Source organism: Podarcis melisellensis (genome assembly GCF_964234715.1).
Source record: "Podarcis melisellensis genome assembly, chromosome: 5".
NCBI lineage: Eukaryota > Metazoa > Chordata > Lepidosauria > Squamata > Lacertidae > Podarcis > Podarcis melisellensis.
Window position 1 is genome coordinate 79,910,566 of NC_138537.1, and position 17,361 is coordinate 79,927,926.

The following is a 17,361-nucleotide window of genomic DNA, read 5'->3' on the forward strand; positions in this document are numbered from 1 at the left end:
GCTGTAGTGAACTGAAAGTTGACTTGCATGATCACAACGCTGCTGAAGCCATAAGTACTTCCCTATCAGCTAGTGAGGTTTTTAAAGAAGGTGCACGTGGATGGCGTTGTGGCGTAAACCACAGAGCCTAGGGCTTGCCAATCGGAAGGTCAGCAGTTCGAATCCCTGTGATGGGGTGAGCTCCCATTGTTCAGTCCCTGCTCCTGCCCACCTAGCAGTTCAAAAGCACATCAAAGTGCAAATAGATAAATAGGTACTGCTCCGGTGGGAAGGTAAACGGCGTTTCTGTGCACTGCTCTGGTTCACCAGAAGTGGCTTAGTCATGCTGGCCACATGACCCGGAAGCTGTCTGTGGACAAACGCTGGCTCCCTCGGCCTATAGAGCTAGATGAGCATGCAACCCCAGGGTCATCCACGACTGGACCGAATGGTCAGAGGTACCTTTACCTTTACTCCTATTCATAGAGGTCACTTGGGCCCCTGGTTGTCAAAGATGGATCAAGGAGCATCCCCAAGCAACAGACCTGCTCCTTCAGAGGGAGTGCAATCGGCTTATTTCCCAGACATAGGAACCATCACCACAGGGCCTCCATCTTTCCAGGATTCAAGCTCAATTTACTCACCCTCATCCAGCCCACCATGGTACCCAGACTCCAGCCCAGGGCTTGCACAGCCTCACCTGCCTCAGATGTAATGGAGATGGTAAAGGTAAAGGGACCCCTGACCATTAGGTCCAGTCGCGACTGACTCTGGGGTTGTGGTGCTCATCTCGCTTTATTGGCCGAGGGAGCCGGCGTACAGCTTCTGGGTCATGTGGCCAGCATTACTAAGCCACTTCTGGTGAACCAGAGCAGCACACAGAAACGCTGTTTACCTTCCTGCCAGAGTGGTACCTATTTATCAACTTGCACTCTGATGTGCTTTCGAACTGCTAGGTTGGCAGGAGCAGGGGCCGAGCAACGGGAGCTCACCCTGTCATGGGGATTCAAACTGCCGACCTTCTGATCGGCAAGTCCTAGGCTCTGTGGTTTAACCCACAGTGCCACCCGCGTCCCTTAATGGAGATGGTAACCAACTCTATATCTCCATTACATCTGAGGCAGGTGAGACTGAGGCAGGTGACCCTGCGAGTACAAATGGAGATACCATAGAACAGCATCGCCATTACATGAATACTGTTGGGGTGGGGACTAGTGGAACAGAATACTAACACCAACATACAAAGCACACATCTTGCCCCTCTAATGCAGCAGGGAAGCTGCTAAGAGAGCCCTAATGCTACATCTGTGCCTGCCCACAGTCTTCTGCTGGAATAAAGAGCAAATAACTGTGCTGCACTAGTAATGATTATCACCAGGAGGTGGTCTCTATCATTAACAGTGAGGTTTGCTGCCACAGTAGGTCAGGACATGATCACCAACTGTGCAGCTGTTTCTTTAGGAATAAGAGGATTTAAGCAGTCAAAGTGAAGCTTATTTTACCTTACTGATTCCAGCAGGAGCTAAAACATTGGAAAGAAGGCATGACGTGTAGGAGAACAAAAATAAAACACCTAAACTGGGATGTTTAATGCACATGTTTTCACCATTAACACTTTACAATGCTTTATAGAGGCCCAGCCAAAGCACAAAAAATATAAGCGTTACTATGGAATACTGCCCAGATAACTTAAACGGCTAAATAAGGGAAATGTCCCACAGAGCCACCCCACAAGCATTGGCTGAGTGAGTGCTATCCATTAGAGAGTTTTCAACACATCTCACCATCTTTATCACTGAATAGGGATTGCAGAAATTTGCTGCACTACAAAATTTGCAAATATCAAGAGCAGATTCTTAACAGTTCAGCCATAACAGTCAGAGAACTGAGTGCAGGCAGAATAAAAAGGGCCTAATTACCTTCAGAAAGAAGGAGAAATCAGTACAACCACCAAATGGAAAAAATCTCACCATTATTAGATAAAAAATATTCCTCAGGAGCACTAAATAAGCATTTGCACTGTATCAGTCATGCAGACCTAGAGACATCTATAGAGCGTGTGTTGTACAGAAGTAGGCAGATAAGGAGAAGCGTGCAACCAGTTACATGTAAAGTTTCTTTTCTGAACCAACTCTAATGAGAAAACTGGGGAGAGATTCAATTAGCTGTTTGGAAGTGGAGGCTTGGTTACTGTCACTCTGCCTGCTCCTTCCCTGAATTATTATTATTTATTAAATTTGTTAGTCATTTTATCTTGCCCTGGTCAACCCACAGTGACTTACAACCCTGAATAGCTGATCAGCACCATAACAATGATCTGTGAGCTACAGGCACACAACCTATTTTACACAAGCATAGCAGGATCAGGGCAAAAGTTTGGCAGGCTCAGAATGACTCCACAGAATGACTCTGTTTCAAACTCTGAAGAGCCACTGCCAGTCAGAGTAGAAATTACGAAGAGCCAAAAACAGACAAATGGTCCCACATTGTGTATGTCACTATTTTTCATTCCTGCAGATCTCATATGTACCTTTCCCTCACTTGACTCATGGAAGCTGATCAGCTTTGAAAAGCTCTTCCTTTAACAGCAATAATTGGTTAAGACCGAAGTCTCAATACCCGGCTGGTTTCAAAAACCACTCTCAGCAAATTACACAGCAAACATCTGCAGGGAATTCTAGCCTGCACCATGATGTCAGGCAGCAGCTGTCCTGAAGGAGGACTCTGCTGAAAGGGTCCTGAGAGCCAGTGAGGAACATTGTGGGGGAACGAGCCTCTCAGACTTGTTTGGTAATCCTCCCTCTGCCTCTCCCAGCTGACAGACCTGACACCTCATACAAGCCTGAGAATTAACTGTGCTCATAAAATTAGGAAACAAGAGTCCCATAAAGTTGTAATGAGCTTTGGGTTTCAAAATTCTACGGGTAAATATCCTCTGACCAAGGGAGCCATAAAAGACGCCTTTAAAAAGCAGCTTTTCCATGTATTTACGAAACACCCAATTTTCTTAAACATCTCATACAAAAGAGGCCGTGCTTTTTACTTGGTTTACTTCATGTTCCCATGATGTGCAGCATCTGCTAAACAAATTAATATCTTTTTTAAAAATGCTGAAAAGGAAACAAGATTTCTTGCTCTCCTTTTTTTTAAAAAAAAAAAAAACACCTCTCTGTTATTGATCCATTATGGGCTTATACACAAAATGGCTGGGCCTCTTTTTTCTCATAAAGTCACTTCACAGGCAATATTAAGGGACAGGAGGGTCACAAAGTGAAAAGGTCCACACAAGCTGTTTCTGATGCAACTTTGTGTCTTACATAGAGAACTGGACATATAAAATATTTCTAGTTGTGTTAGTCCATCGCAACAAAAGCAACCAAGAGTCTTGCAGCAACTTAGAGATGAACAAATTGATTGTGGCATCTGATGAAATGGACTCTGGTCCAGGAAAGCTTATGCCGCCATCAATTTGTCGGTCTTTACAGTGCTGCAGGACTCTTGGTTGCTTTTGCCATATGGAAAATGTTGCCCTGCAGTAAAAAAATCCACAAGGATTATGCAGGAAAGACTCAAAAGCAGGATGCTAAATAACTGCAGATTCCTGCCTGCAGATCTTTCTTTCAACATCAACATTTCTGGACCCAAAGAATACCATGCGGTATACCATTGTTGAAGTTCAACACCACAAGTCTGAATCTGGCTAGTAGTATACAGAAGGCTAGTAGTATACTAGGAAATTCCATGGGAGCTGCTCTCTATTTGAGGAAAGATGGGACAGAAAAACAAAGAAACATATTTAGGGTGCATTAAAAAACACCACTCCTATAGAGGGAAAGTGTTGCCATCCTATCAGAAGTCAAGGAGATAAAGAACTACAAAACTTTCAGAACACATCTGAAGGTATCTGTATCAGAAAGTTTTTAATGTTTGACGTTTTTATATGTGTTGGAAGCCACCGAGGAGAGCAGCTGGGGCAACCCAGCTAGATGGGTAGGGTATTACTACTACTACTACTACTACTACTACTACTACTACTATTATTATTTCATAACTGTCCCCCACATAAAGTTCTACTGATGTGCCTGAGGATGATCCCCTTTCAGAACCACTTTCCTACATCAGACTAATAGATAAATCCCTTTGGCCTCTGTGGTCTGGTTCTGACACAACATTGAGACAGATTTCATTCCTAGGGAATGCAGTAGCGGGAACAGAGTGTACCATCATCTCTTCACTGGGGGATATGCTTTTCAAGCGTCAAGCTACATATGATGCTCAGCCAAGTAAATGTTTTTCCCCAAAGGTTTTTTATTAAATACCCGAAGCAGCTGTGGGAAGTACATGAGTGTGGAGGGCTAGCAGGATGGTGGCACTTGTTACTTTTCCCCATCTGAATTGCCTTTAGCTCCATGCAGGGAAGAGATGAGTATCCATCCACTGGGGGGGTGGGGGACAGTTCAAGACAGGATAATTTTAATGAGATCAAACACCCACAGGTAACGGGATAAGCAGCCCCTTCCTCTCAGCACGAACATCTGGAACAGACTGCTGCTTTTTACTGTGGCTATGAGTAAAAACTTAGGGGTCACATCCACCTGACTGCACATCCATCATGTGCAGTTTGTCTCTGATGAACAATATTGTTCCATGTACCTGCCCTTCCTCCATTGTTCCATAACCAGCTGGTGGCTTCAAATAGCTCTGCAAACTGGTCCTATTACTGTCCCTTGCCCATCACACACACCAACAAAGCTAAGGGAGGCATCCATTCTACAGTGTAGAGTGTACCTTCTCACAACCCAGCTGCCCATGGCTGCTACTGTGTGAGATGAGGAAAATCTGGTCATGTGAATCCAAAAGAACCTCGTGTGTACAGTGCATTGACCACAGTACTTTTAACACGTCAAATTACCTGAAGTCCAAAGAAAGCCATCAGAATGGAGTTGATTGTACCCAAAATGCCTTCAGGATCAAAAGGTTGAGTGGTTTTGTACAGCTCCTAACAGGAAAGAAAACATTGCTTTGGTTACTCAAAACTCCCAAGATCTAAAACAGCAGGCAGCCTCTCAATTTACAATATTACAGGTCACAAAATAAATGTCGGCCACATAAGACAATGTGGAATACATCCAAATTGTCTCACTTCCTTAAATATGCATATCTATTCACTGAATCAAACGCAGTCATTAATGCAAGAAGTTCAGAGGCAGCCGGCTCATTTGTTCATTTATCCTGTGCCAGAAAAATGTAACTCCCTTTTAAAAATAAATTACCATTTCTATACCAAAGGCATCCAAACAGAGGCAGATTTAGGGAAGCGCAACCAGTTTGGTTGCACTGGCCCTGGGCCCTGGGAGGGGCTGCAAGGGACACCACAACTATGATTTAAAATGGAGTATGAGAGGTGGGCGGTGGATGAATTTTGGTGTGGCACAGCGCACCCCTGAAATTTGAGACCCCAATGTTCGCTGCTGATCCAAATCTTTTCTCTGAAGCGATTATACAAATACAAATGTTATATAATTGTTCGCTTCATTTCATCCCCCAATTTATTTTGAAGCAATAACAAAAACATTAGGAATAAGCAGGCATCACATAAATCTGTAACACTGATAGCAGTTCATATAGCATTGTGGTTAAGAACATAAAATATAAAACGGTATAGAAATTATGTGAATGATAATAATAATCACAGAAGCCTCAACAAGTTGCCCATAGAAATGGCAGGCTAGTTACAGATTTGAGACATGTGGTGGTTACCAGTCAGCTTTCTTCACAAGGTGTTTTTAAACTCTTGGGAGGTTTACAGCAGCTATATGGGAAGCTGACAATCTGCAGAATCCATCCACCCATAATGAGGGAACACTCTACTGTTATATATTTCAACTTCATTATATATTTATTGGACACAGCAAAATTTGCCTTATGCTACTGCTGGACACTACAGATCACCAGCTCGTAGAGATGCCATGAATATTCAGAATTCAGTAAGATTTCAAACTAAGATTGTGTATCTACTTTTGCAGAAATTTTGACAATACCAGTTATGGGGGTTTTTGGCGGGGAGAAGTGTCAACTAAAAGCAGGGAATGAGGAAAAAGAGGTCCCCTCTCAAGTCTTTCCAGCTTTACGGATCTCAAATCATTGCACACATGCAAGTAACATGTATAAAAACACATGTACGCCAGAAAAGTGTGCATAAGATACATGTATTAGTGAAAATAACAGGGGGGGGGATGCACTATATTAGGGGAAATTGCTTTGCAAAAATCTGCATATTAGGCAAAATTGCAAAGAGAGAGAAAAATTTTGCACTAAAATACTGATTGATTTTCACCAAGAGCACATCCTTGCCTGATATTGGGTCCTTGGCCAATTCTGTGGCACTGGCAGTTAAAGGATATCAGATGGGGGGGGCAATTTGGGGACCCACTGCTAGCCAGGATTAATAAATATTCTGAGCTAGATGGGCCACTGTTCTGATACAGGGTTGTGAAAAGTCAGCCCGCTTGGAGATTCAAGACCAACAAACTTCCCAGAGCTTCCTCTTGCTCCCTGATCCTTATATACCTAGAATTTTACTGTACTTCGCTGCCTTTTAGCACTGCATTTTAGTGCATAGCCATCTAAATCATTCCACAGAGCAATTGAGCAAAAATGTATACAGAACTAAAAATCTACAATTTTCTGACAGTAAGAACTGTTGCTTAGCTGTCCTTGAGGCGAACCTTGCCTCTCTGACTTGCCAATCCAAAGGTTAAAAAGGAACATGAAGAGAGCAGCCAATGTAGTTTGTGAGAGTTGCCAGCATAGCACTGTCACCGGGTTAGGCTCTTAGTCCCACGCTGCCACTCAGCCTCCTTTCACTGCCTGCTTTCTTCCCACAACTGTCTTCACTTCTGTTGGTCTGCCACTCCTGTTCCTAGCATCACCGCAGCAACGGCGTTCCTTCAGCATTCCAGAAGCCAACTGCCTCATCAGAACGGCAGAGGAAGGGATGGGCTTACTGCAGCCACTTTATGGGAAAACTGGTAACTCATTAGCCTGTGCCCTGGCCCTCTTAAGAAAACTAGTTGCTGTCTAGGGCCTCCAAAGTATCAGATAGAAAGCATTTTATTGCCGGTGCCAGTAGTTCTGTTTGTAGGCAAGGCATCCAATGACAGAAGATCTAAACACCACTGTGTTTGACAAGCTAGTTTGATTTCTTCTTCTTCTGACTATTCAAAAATGGCCAGCTGGTAGCCTGCTAAGCCACATACAGCCATCAAGTGGATTTTAACAGGCCTCTAACAGTCCTCCTAAATTCTAAACAAGACATAGGAAACTGTCTTGTACAGTACTGAGTTAGGCTATGGGTCCATCTAGCACACCATTACTTAAATTGAATGGCAGCAGCAATCCAGGGTTCAGACAGAGGGTTCACCACCACCTGGAGATGCCGGGGATTCAATCGAGGACCTTCTGCATGCAAAGCAGATGTTCTATCACTGAAGGGGGAAAGCAAAAAGCTCACGCACAACTTCACTTTTCAGAAAAATATAAATGTGTGCAAGGCAGGTGCTCCACTTTTCAATGCCCCAGCTCCCTTTTGGATTTTGGATATAAAACGCTGGACACTGGAAGGTGCTAGATGATGCCAGCTTCTTACTATGGAGCGCAGAACTGCTGTTAAGTATGGCAAGTTGTTTCATGCAACAAAAGACACTTTTAGACACTGGGTGACTCTCTGAAGATTACAGTACCCCTTCAAGGATACAAAAATTAGAAACGCCTGATCTATATATCCAGCAACTTGAAAATTATACAGTGGTACCTCGGGTTACAGACGCTTCAGGTTACAGACGCTTCACGTTACAGACTCCGCTAACCCAGAAATAGTAACTTGGGTTAAGAACTTTGCTTCAGGATGAGAACAGAAACTGTGCGGTGGCGGCGCAACAGCAGCAGGAGGCCCCATTAGCTAAAGTTGTACTTTCAGGTTAAGAACGGACCTCCAGAACGAATTAAGTTCTTAACCCGAGGTACCACTGAATTTAAAAGGAGATCAGTTTCTAGAGACCAGGAATTAATGCTCTGTCAAATGTTCTTAATACACAGAGGTATTAACACTTCCTGAAACATCTGGATTAGAGACAGGACAGACGGAGAGCATTTGTCCAGCTAAATTGTGGTGTTTCTTATAATATTATATGCAAAGGTAAATCCCAAAGAGCTGAGATTGCTTGTGAACTTGACTCTGAAACTCCTGACTGTCAAACCTTAACACTGCTTTCACACTAGATTTCTTTCATCCTCTGGGGGTGAGGGGAAAAAATCAGTATGATAACGGTGCCACAATAAGTGTTCCTTTTGTTTGGCTGCACCTGGCTAATGTCTGACAGGAGAAGGAAGGGAATAGCTAAGCGATGTTATCATATAAAAGCCAAAGGCCAGATAAGCCCAGCACTTACAAACACTTCACCAAGCCAGCCCTGCAGATAATCAATTACCTTACATGTGGGGTAGCGATATATGTGGTCCTCTCCAAGCACCAACTTATCAATGTACCCCGCTGCACCGCCAGTACAGTTAGGGTATTTTCCATCATCTCCTATCCCCCCAGGGCCCAGGTAACCTCTGCAGAGAGAACACACACAATATTAATTGCAGCTGTCAGTTTTCCAAGCACCGGAACTGATTTTATTTTTCGTCACAAGACCAGTCTGATATGACAAGAATTTGAAAACGAATTAGTGAGCTTATTTTCAACTCCTGAATAGCATTTACTACACATGCACCATTAAATGTAATGATCCTTTTGATCTCTGAAAGCCAAAAAGCTCTGTTAATTCTGGCAATCATGGTTTTTGTTGCCTCTCTGATCTTCCCCCAGAATGAGATATAATTTTTAAAATGCATTAGAATACGGCAATCTGAAAACATGCTTCCCTAATTGAGATGCACCATCTGCCGCAAAATATCTACAAAACACATCTCTACTAATTCAAATGTTTGATGTGCCTTTGCTTTTTCCGTCTCTGAAAACAGTGGAGGATGGTATCATGATTAGAATATAAAACCGGTTCTATTGTGTCAATATTTACTGTGTGGCTTCATCCCCAACAAAGCTGCATTTTCCCACAAAACAAAATTTTAGCTTTTACTCACTGAAAGTATATACACTCAGAATGTAACCCTCAAATTTCAAATATTGCTTTCCAAGCAGAAAACAGGTATTGTTTACCTGTTGGCAGGGCTGCAACTGCACAATATAGCTGTGGGTGGCAATAGAGGTATAATAGCATTTTTAAAGACAAACTAAAATCCACAAGGTAGTGAGCAGACATTTGTGTTTATCTCTGGGTTTGCCATATTTTGAAGAGCAAAAAAAGAGGAGACATTTGCCAACTTCTACTTTTAACTATGAATCGTGATGACGACTTTGCCCATGATAAAGAGGATGTGTCCTGGAAGCAGAGGACATATGGCAACCCTAATGTGAACCCATCCTCTAGCTGGTTATTATGCAAGAAATGGTTAAGAAAAATGTATTGCTGGGCATTGGGGAAGCCTAGTCTGCTGCTTGTAACGCTCTTAAAATGGAATATGGGAGATTTTATGCTCACTTAACTAAATTAGATCCTGTCTGTGGCAAAACGATCTTGGATTGCAGTAAGGAATACTAGAGCAAAGAGGCAATGGTTACTCACCCTTAGCAAACTGCAAACCAGCAGTTACTCAAATCTGTCTCCAGCATTTCTTGGAAAATGCAGAACCTTGCCTTGTGAGGCACACAGTAGCCTTAGCAAAAATTGTAGTTCGTATGTTTGCAAATTCTTCATGTTGTGTCTAAACTGCAGGTGCATTTCATAAAGTCGTCAGGAGGATGAGCCACTCCTCAAGGCTCACTCCAAAAAACTGCTAATGTGGTTCACCAATGCTTGTGAGAATGAACACCCTCCCTAGAATCCTACAAACTTAACAAATCAACTTGATTCCATTTGCCTATGACTGGCGCTATAGAAAACTTAATCTGAAAACATGGAGCTAGTTTTTCACACGTCTCCCCAACTGCAGTTTCTGCACAGCTTCTAAGAGCGTGTAGAATGCATATTCCATCACTCACTTTATGCTAAGCTGATTCCACTAATACAACTGCACATATGTGCATGAAATTGGTACCAGATTGTCAGTGCTTAGAGTGGAAAACATAGGAGTTCTGGGTATTGAAAATTCATTCAGCTAGGCTTCTCCTAATTTAACTTTTTAAAAGGTGGCAGGAACACCATTTCAACAAATGATGCAAAATGAAAAACGGGTCAGGATCATAGCCTTAAATGAAGGCTATGATCCTGACCCATTCTTCATGGGTCACAGCCAACGTGGCCATGTTAAACCTGGCTTCCACCTCTGTGCATGAAAGCATGCATTTCTTTTTAAATAGTTCAGGGTCGTGGTCCAATGTTCATTGGGAAAAAGAGTGTTTTATTCCTCGAGAAGTTGATGTGTGTGATTTATGGCCACATATTAGCTTCCACGGAGTGAAAGAGATTAAAGAATCACACTCTGTCATGAGCAATCTGAAATGGAGGAACAAGCTGCATCCATCTTTTTACACTTTCAAGAACACTTCTTTCTATCTATTGTATTTCTGTGGCATATCATTTCCTCCCAATCAACTGAAATCAAGGTGTCACAAGTCCCTTTTATTGCACTTCGGGTGCATCAGAAGAACCTGAACGCTAACTTCCTGTTGCAAGCAATTTTGCAAAAATTCTCTCTACCATTAATAGACAACCAATCACCACTGGCTTTAAATCAATTCTGCAGCAGAAGTATGGTGTGTACAATGAAATGTATAAACAAATAACTATTGACTTTCTCTGTATCTCATATTAAAAATCTTTGCTAACTTGCAGGTGCAAGCAGTAGAGAAACTCTACAAAGTTTACCCAGTTGAAGAAGAAAAGTTTCAAAGAATCTAATGTGCTTCAAAATACTTCATTTTCTAATGGGGTAACTAATGGGGTTGAGTAGAGAAAGATGAACTTTATCATTCCATTGACTTGTGTGGTACTAAGAAATAGGGAAACAACCCAAAGCTCCTTCAACCTCCCCTTAGTGCAAGACTTGTAAGATTCCAGTGCAAAATCTAGGTTACTGTCATAGTACCAGTAATGGGGTAGGAGACGTTATTGTTTCCCATAAATAACTCTTCCTATACAGTTTTTTTCTCTCTCTTCACATGCCACGAAAGAGAAGATTGGCTTCTTTTTCACTTCTGTTGTTTTAAGATAACAGCAACATTTATCTGCAAGGGGAAAAAATTATTCTGCTTCGTTTTAAGTAACGGGAGGGGGAGTTGCTAAGAGGTAGCAATATAGCTTTGCCTTATTCACTAAGACATGCAAATGATCCCATACTAAAACACAAACTGATACATCTATTTCACACAGCTCTTCTGCAATCCCTTGCATGCACCTCAAGCTGTGTCTGCTGATGGCTAGATCATTATTTTAAATGATAAAACAGCAGGACACATAGCATATGACAGCCTTGCCTTGCCAGTGCCTTTTTGAAGGATGCATGTCCTGGGGTACATGAAAGAGCTTGAGAAACACAGCCAAAAACACCCAGCAGCGTATATTACTAGGTATGTATCAGTCACAGCAAGCCAGCCCTGTTCCCTCTTCTACAATTCCCAAAGAATAGGGTTTTAAGGGGGCTAAATTCACTCATTTCCAAAATTGGGATTTGAAATTTAACACCACCGACACTGCCCTTCAATTTTCTGTCCAAAGAAATGAGAAATGACAGCACAACCCTAAGGACAGGGAGAGGTGAAATTCTGACTTGAATCTGGGACAGAAGAGCTCTCAAATGTTTCTTAACTGGACTTGGGGAAAGGGCTCAGTGTAGTGGGGAATAATACACTCAGGCATTAAAAATGACTGCCCGGCAGGTGTCACTTAGAATGGGAGTGGAAGGTTCTTTAGGGTCCAATTATTTCCAACACAGATTGTAAATGGAAGCAAGTCTAATGCATAGGTATGTTTCTACCAGGTCTGGCTGTCTGAACTCAGGTAGATATTGACCGAACAATCAAGTTGGAAAGCGAATGGGCTTGGAAAGAGGAACATGGATAGTCAGGGGGCAGACACTCAGGGAGCAGTTTGCACTGAATCTGAGCAGCCCACTCAGAATTAAAAGCTTTTGAGCACCAGTTACAACTCCATTGGCCCCCTTCTGTCACCTGACCAGTGGTCAGGGCTTGCTAACCAGCTGATATTTTCTCAATTGGAGATAACAACTGGAATATATTTCCTTGACGGAAAATCTACCCGACAAGTGGTGTTTGCATGTGGCAGAAAATACAGCAGTTGCCATTTAAACTGAGACAGACGGAAAGATGGGAGTTTTTTGGCTGTCGTTGGCAGAAGTAGGATGCAAATGTCACACTTTGGGATTCAGGATTGGCACTTGCTGCCTGTTCTCTGAATCTGCTTGTTTTCAATAAGCTATAATTGTGTGCTTGCAAATTAACAGATGTTACAAAGATGCTATGAGCCTCCAGTGCTTTCTCTCTCACTGCCAAGAAAAAGATCCTGTTTGGGGGGGGGGTACACAGAGAATATTCTATCACTTGGGAAATGGGTAAAACCATTGGCCTCTTTTTGGAGTTATATACCCTTTATACAATAGGTTGTTTAGGAAATGACCTTTCATGGTAGTGAATAAGACCTTTACAAATACACTTTTAGAATGCCCTTTTTTCCATTACGGAAATTCTACTCTACTGTGCATTCAGACTTGCTTACCTGGGGCATCCAGGGACAGGTAGCAGGAATGTGAGGCACAGCCAAAGGGTCTCCAGGATCACCATGATTACCCACTCCAGCCAGTAGAGAACGATATCCCTTAGTGGAGCCCACCAGTTATCAAACTTCAAAGAGAATGAAATTCACAAGATCAGAGATACGGTCAAGAAAATAAATATGGCCACTTCCAGAAGAATGTGTATCAGAACCACTCTTTAACCCCCAAAAGTTTTCTTCCCCCACCTTCATACACATCAATAGGAAATTGCTCTTTTAACTACATGAAAGTGAAAGCAGCAATTAGAATGTTAGCCACTTCCTGTCTCTGTCACTTGATTCACATGCAAAAAACCCTGAAGACAATCCATCAAATCAAATCCTGGGCATACCTATGGAGGGAGGGTGAGTGAGCATGCTGAGTGCTCATAAAAAGCCATAAGGTCATATTTATCAAGCAGTTGCCCAGCTACTAGGTCAGTGATTTTGCATGTGTTCAGGCTGTGTGCAATATGCCTTCAAAAAAAAGAGAGAACTTTATTCATCTCATCTCCCATGTGCTAACTAGGGGAAAGTTTGTTGTGAAGACTATAGACAATGCAATCTCCTATGCTCTGAGTATGTGTCATGGACTGGCTGGATGCAGACGAGTGGTGGGAAGCACCAGCAGGAGAACCCCCAGAGGAACTCCGAGAGGATGAAGGCTCAGAGCCAGGGGAGTGATGGGGGGCATGACGGTGAGTGGTCAGAGGGAGAAGAGGGAGTAGACCGGGAGGAGGAGGTGTTGGAAGATGAAGAGGCAACAGGGTTGAGTGAGCAGGAAGAGGCTGTTGCAGAGAGCAGCTCAAAAGCAGAAGCAGAGGTGGGTCAAGAAGCAGAGTGGAGGCAGGCTGCAGAAGAAGCCAGAGAGTTTTCCTCTCCTGCTGTGACCAGCTCCCTTGCCCGCTGGTCTCCCAGAATACAGAGAGGAATGAAGAGGGCAAAGCAATGAGAGACAATACAAAGGTGCCTTAGGCTGATAAGGAAGGAACCAGGAGAGGAGCCTTAGAGAGTGGTGGGAAGTTGGGGACCTTCAGTCCTCACAACTGCCTCACAGAGGCAAGAAAGACCTCTTGGGAAGAGTTGCTGGGACCACTAGGCCTGCACTGTTTTGGTTTCTTTGAATAAAGAGCTGACTTTACTGACACCAGGAGTTTTATAGCTGCCTACTCCTGACTCCAGCTCCTGACAACATAGCTCTGAGGATGGTGGGTACAAATGGGGGGGAATTTAGTTCAGTCTGCATTTACAGGTGGCCTTAGCTAACTGGCATTTTCTAAGAAGAAGATGCAAACCAAAACATACTTGCACTTTTTCCAAGTTATGCAATACAATTCTCCAGCCAACTAATGGTTCAGTTCATTTTTTTATGCCATCCTTTGTTACTGGATCTTTATTAGCTGAGTATTTTATGCTTGGTGTGGTCACCCAAATTCATTCCTGACACAGATATGCAAATATAAATTGGGAAAGGATTTAGCTACACACACACACACACACACACACACACACACACACAAAGCCATCTTTTCAAAAATGAATGTGCAGGAGAACATCCATCTTTAAATGTGAGCCTTTGGTACCAGGTTTTCAAAGGTAGCTCCTGAGGGTTTTCGCGCAAGCGTCTGATCCAAGAAGCATCAAATAAAACAGGAAGGATAAAATTAATGCACACATCGTTTTAATTTGGGGCCTGTGCCACAACACCCATTGCCATCTCTAATGCAAACATATATGTAGGCAGTTATTAAAAGACAGTTATCCAGCAGCTTGTAAAAGCTCTATTGAGTGACTGCAGCCTGTTGTGTAATTACATACTTAGCTCATCAGCGAAGTATTTATCATTATTAGCTGATCATTATCACTAGGAGAAGACACTAGAGTCTGGTCTATAAATACGCATTTAAACCAAATTTAAAACAGGATCGTCCAAGTCAGAGATAAAAGGAAATGGAGGGAGGGAGGAATGAGGTCACTCAGTTCACTTGCTTGCCAATGAAGAAATATTATTTGTAACATTCCCTCTAATTTATGTCTTGATCTTCTCAGACTGGAAGCCAATGGATGCATCCCCATTTTTCAGAGGGTGAAGACAGAAACAAAACACTCATCACAAATGGCCCTGCACCCCCAGTGCAATTCCAGAGTTCTGATTTGCCTTACATACACATAAACACAATACCAGAAAGTCAAACACTGGTTTAGCTCCTCCCCTCAGTCTCCGGGCAAGCTATCCATTTTAAATATATGTATTTAAAATTGAATGCATGTCATATGATCATTATACACCTTTATTGAATGGGATTTGCATAAACAGCTATTGGATTGGGCTGTGTGAGTTGGTGATGGAGAAGGTGCTAGCCAATACATTCCTTCCATTTTCTCCTAGTAATTCTTCACACTGAACTGCATTGAAAATATGCAGAGCTCATCCCAGGAAAGAAAATGTCTGTTTCTACTGAACATAGTGAGGGTGCTTTCAAAGTGGCCTCACTCATCTTAACATGTTACTTCTGTCTTCAACCTGTGAAACCTAAACATGTACACAAGAAAACCTTGATAGAAGGTGAATGTAATAAAATCTTGATGTGTTTTTCCTACGGAAAACAGCTTCGGTAGGGTGGGTGGGTGGGTGGGTGGGTGACATATACAAGAGAACAAGCCGAATAATAATAATAATAATAATAATAATAATAATAATAATAATAATTTCCACTATTATGATCATGGTATTTAACAAAATCAAGCTGCATAAAGTAATATCTAAGTTATGTAAAGGGTGGGTTGCCTTTATCATCTGTAAATGTTGACCTCAGCAGCTTTATCTTTTTCCTTGTATAAGGAAGATCAAATAAAATTGCATGTGAGTTCTTCATTATTAATAACAGGGGGGGGAGATATTCAGTACAGTCATATAGTAAATAATACCTAGTTATCTAACTTGTAAAACTTGTGTGGAAATTCAGTTTGTGAAACCTTTGAGCATAATATACCTCACTACCAAGAAGAGAGTAAGCAAGGGCATTGGTTACAGTGTAGCCAAGGTAAAGGGACAATCGAGATTATTTCTGATTGAAATTGAGTGGTGCCAGAGAGTGAGATTATAGGTAAGAAAGTCAGCAGTCCTGGAAACTGGTAAAATAGAAGACATTAATAATATGAGGCTAGCTGGATGCCACACACATTGCTGGGTATTCAAAAGTGAGCAAGGGTATGTTTTTCCAAGCTCAGTCCCATTGCATCTCACCTGATATCTGCCAAGGTCTTTTAAGCAAAAGAAGGTCTCCATCAAAGCCAAAATGAAGTAAGTAAATCCAAGACGCTGCAGAACACCTGGAATCCTTGCCCAGCTCCATGACACTGTAGGTACAAAGCTGAATGTTACATATAAGACCCAATTTAAGGGGGGAAATCCAGTACATGATTTGCAATCATGCATGTTACATATTTTTCTATTTGGCCCCAAATTACTGAGTAATCAGAGGCATCAAGGATTTGGTTCCAATACCAAGAAGCTTATGGGCTAAGGCTTGGAGTCCAGTGATTGTGTGCATTCAGGTCCCAGAAGCCTCTTCAGGCATAGTAAGGAATACATGGGTGCAAGAATAGCCTTTGCAGTTGACAGGTAGTATGAGACTTCTAGATCAGTATGCGCCATCCTGGTGCCCTCCAGATGTTTTGGACTACCACTCGCATCAGTCGCAGGCAGCACAGTCATAGAATCATAGAACTGTGGGTTGGACAGGACAGCGAGAATCACCTAGTCCAACCCCCTGCAATGCAGGAATCTTTTGCCCAACGTGGGCTCGAACCCACGACCCTGATATTAAGAGTCTCATGCTCCACCAACTGAGCTATCATGTGGACTGAGGCTAGTGGGAGTGGCATTTTAAAATTTCCGGAGGGCACTAGGTGTTGGAATTCTGCCTGGGTCAGAGGAATGTGCCACAGCGTAGGCACCGGCAGATATTCCTTGTCGACCTCCCCGCTGCGCCACTCTGCTGATAAGCAGGCGAGGTCTCGGCGATTCTTCTCAGATGTGTGAGAGGAACACACCGTTCTTCCTCTCTCCCCTTTGGTGTCCCCCAGGGAGGGGAAAGAAGCAGACAGAAATCTATTTACATCTTTTATTTCTGTCTCTTACATCAGTACAGAGAAACATGTCTGCACTAAACAGCAGTAAGAATAAACTCCACCCATGTACTTCCAGTACGGGTCATATGACACACACACTGAGCTAACATCCGGTGCTCAGTACAGAATGGACTGCCCCTATGTTCCCATGGCAAAAGTCACAAACATCCTGTTTGGCTTTCCAGCCACAAGCAGCTGACTGACTCGCTATAGCCTTTGCTTGCTGCAGCATTGGTGCTTTATGATAACACTAGGATGGTGAAGGCTATTCTAGATTCACCATAGATCCTAGGAGCTGACCTTTTGCCTTTGGTTGGCCAACTCTTTGAAGTAGCACTCGGAGCCTATTGCACATCAGGCTTCAGCTCAGCTCCCCAGTGTCACCTCCAGCCAAGAGCAGCAGAACCCCTGGATT

At 42.8% G+C, this 17,361-nt stretch overlaps 1 protein-coding gene across 3 annotated transcripts in view; it reads right to left on the reverse strand.

The window, feature by feature from the left end:
- LOC309371094 (heparan-alpha-glucosaminide N-acetyltransferase-like) overlaps positions 1–17,361 on the reverse strand; it is a 179,298-nt gene that overhangs the window by 36,393 nt on the left and 125,544 nt on the right. For all 3 annotated transcript variants that reach the window (XM_081913663.1, XM_081913664.1, XM_081913665.1), the window contains 4 exons: positions 16,060–16,172; positions 12,777–12,901; positions 8,469–8,595; positions 4,892–4,978 (listed from right to left, as the gene is read on the reverse strand). In XM_081913663.1, coding sequence (XP_081769789.1) covers positions 4,892–4,978; positions 8,469–8,595; positions 12,777–12,901; positions 16,060–16,172 — 452 coding nt within the window. The remainder of the gene's footprint in view (positions 1–4,891; positions 4,979–8,468; positions 8,596–12,776; positions 12,902–16,059; positions 16,173–17,361) is intronic.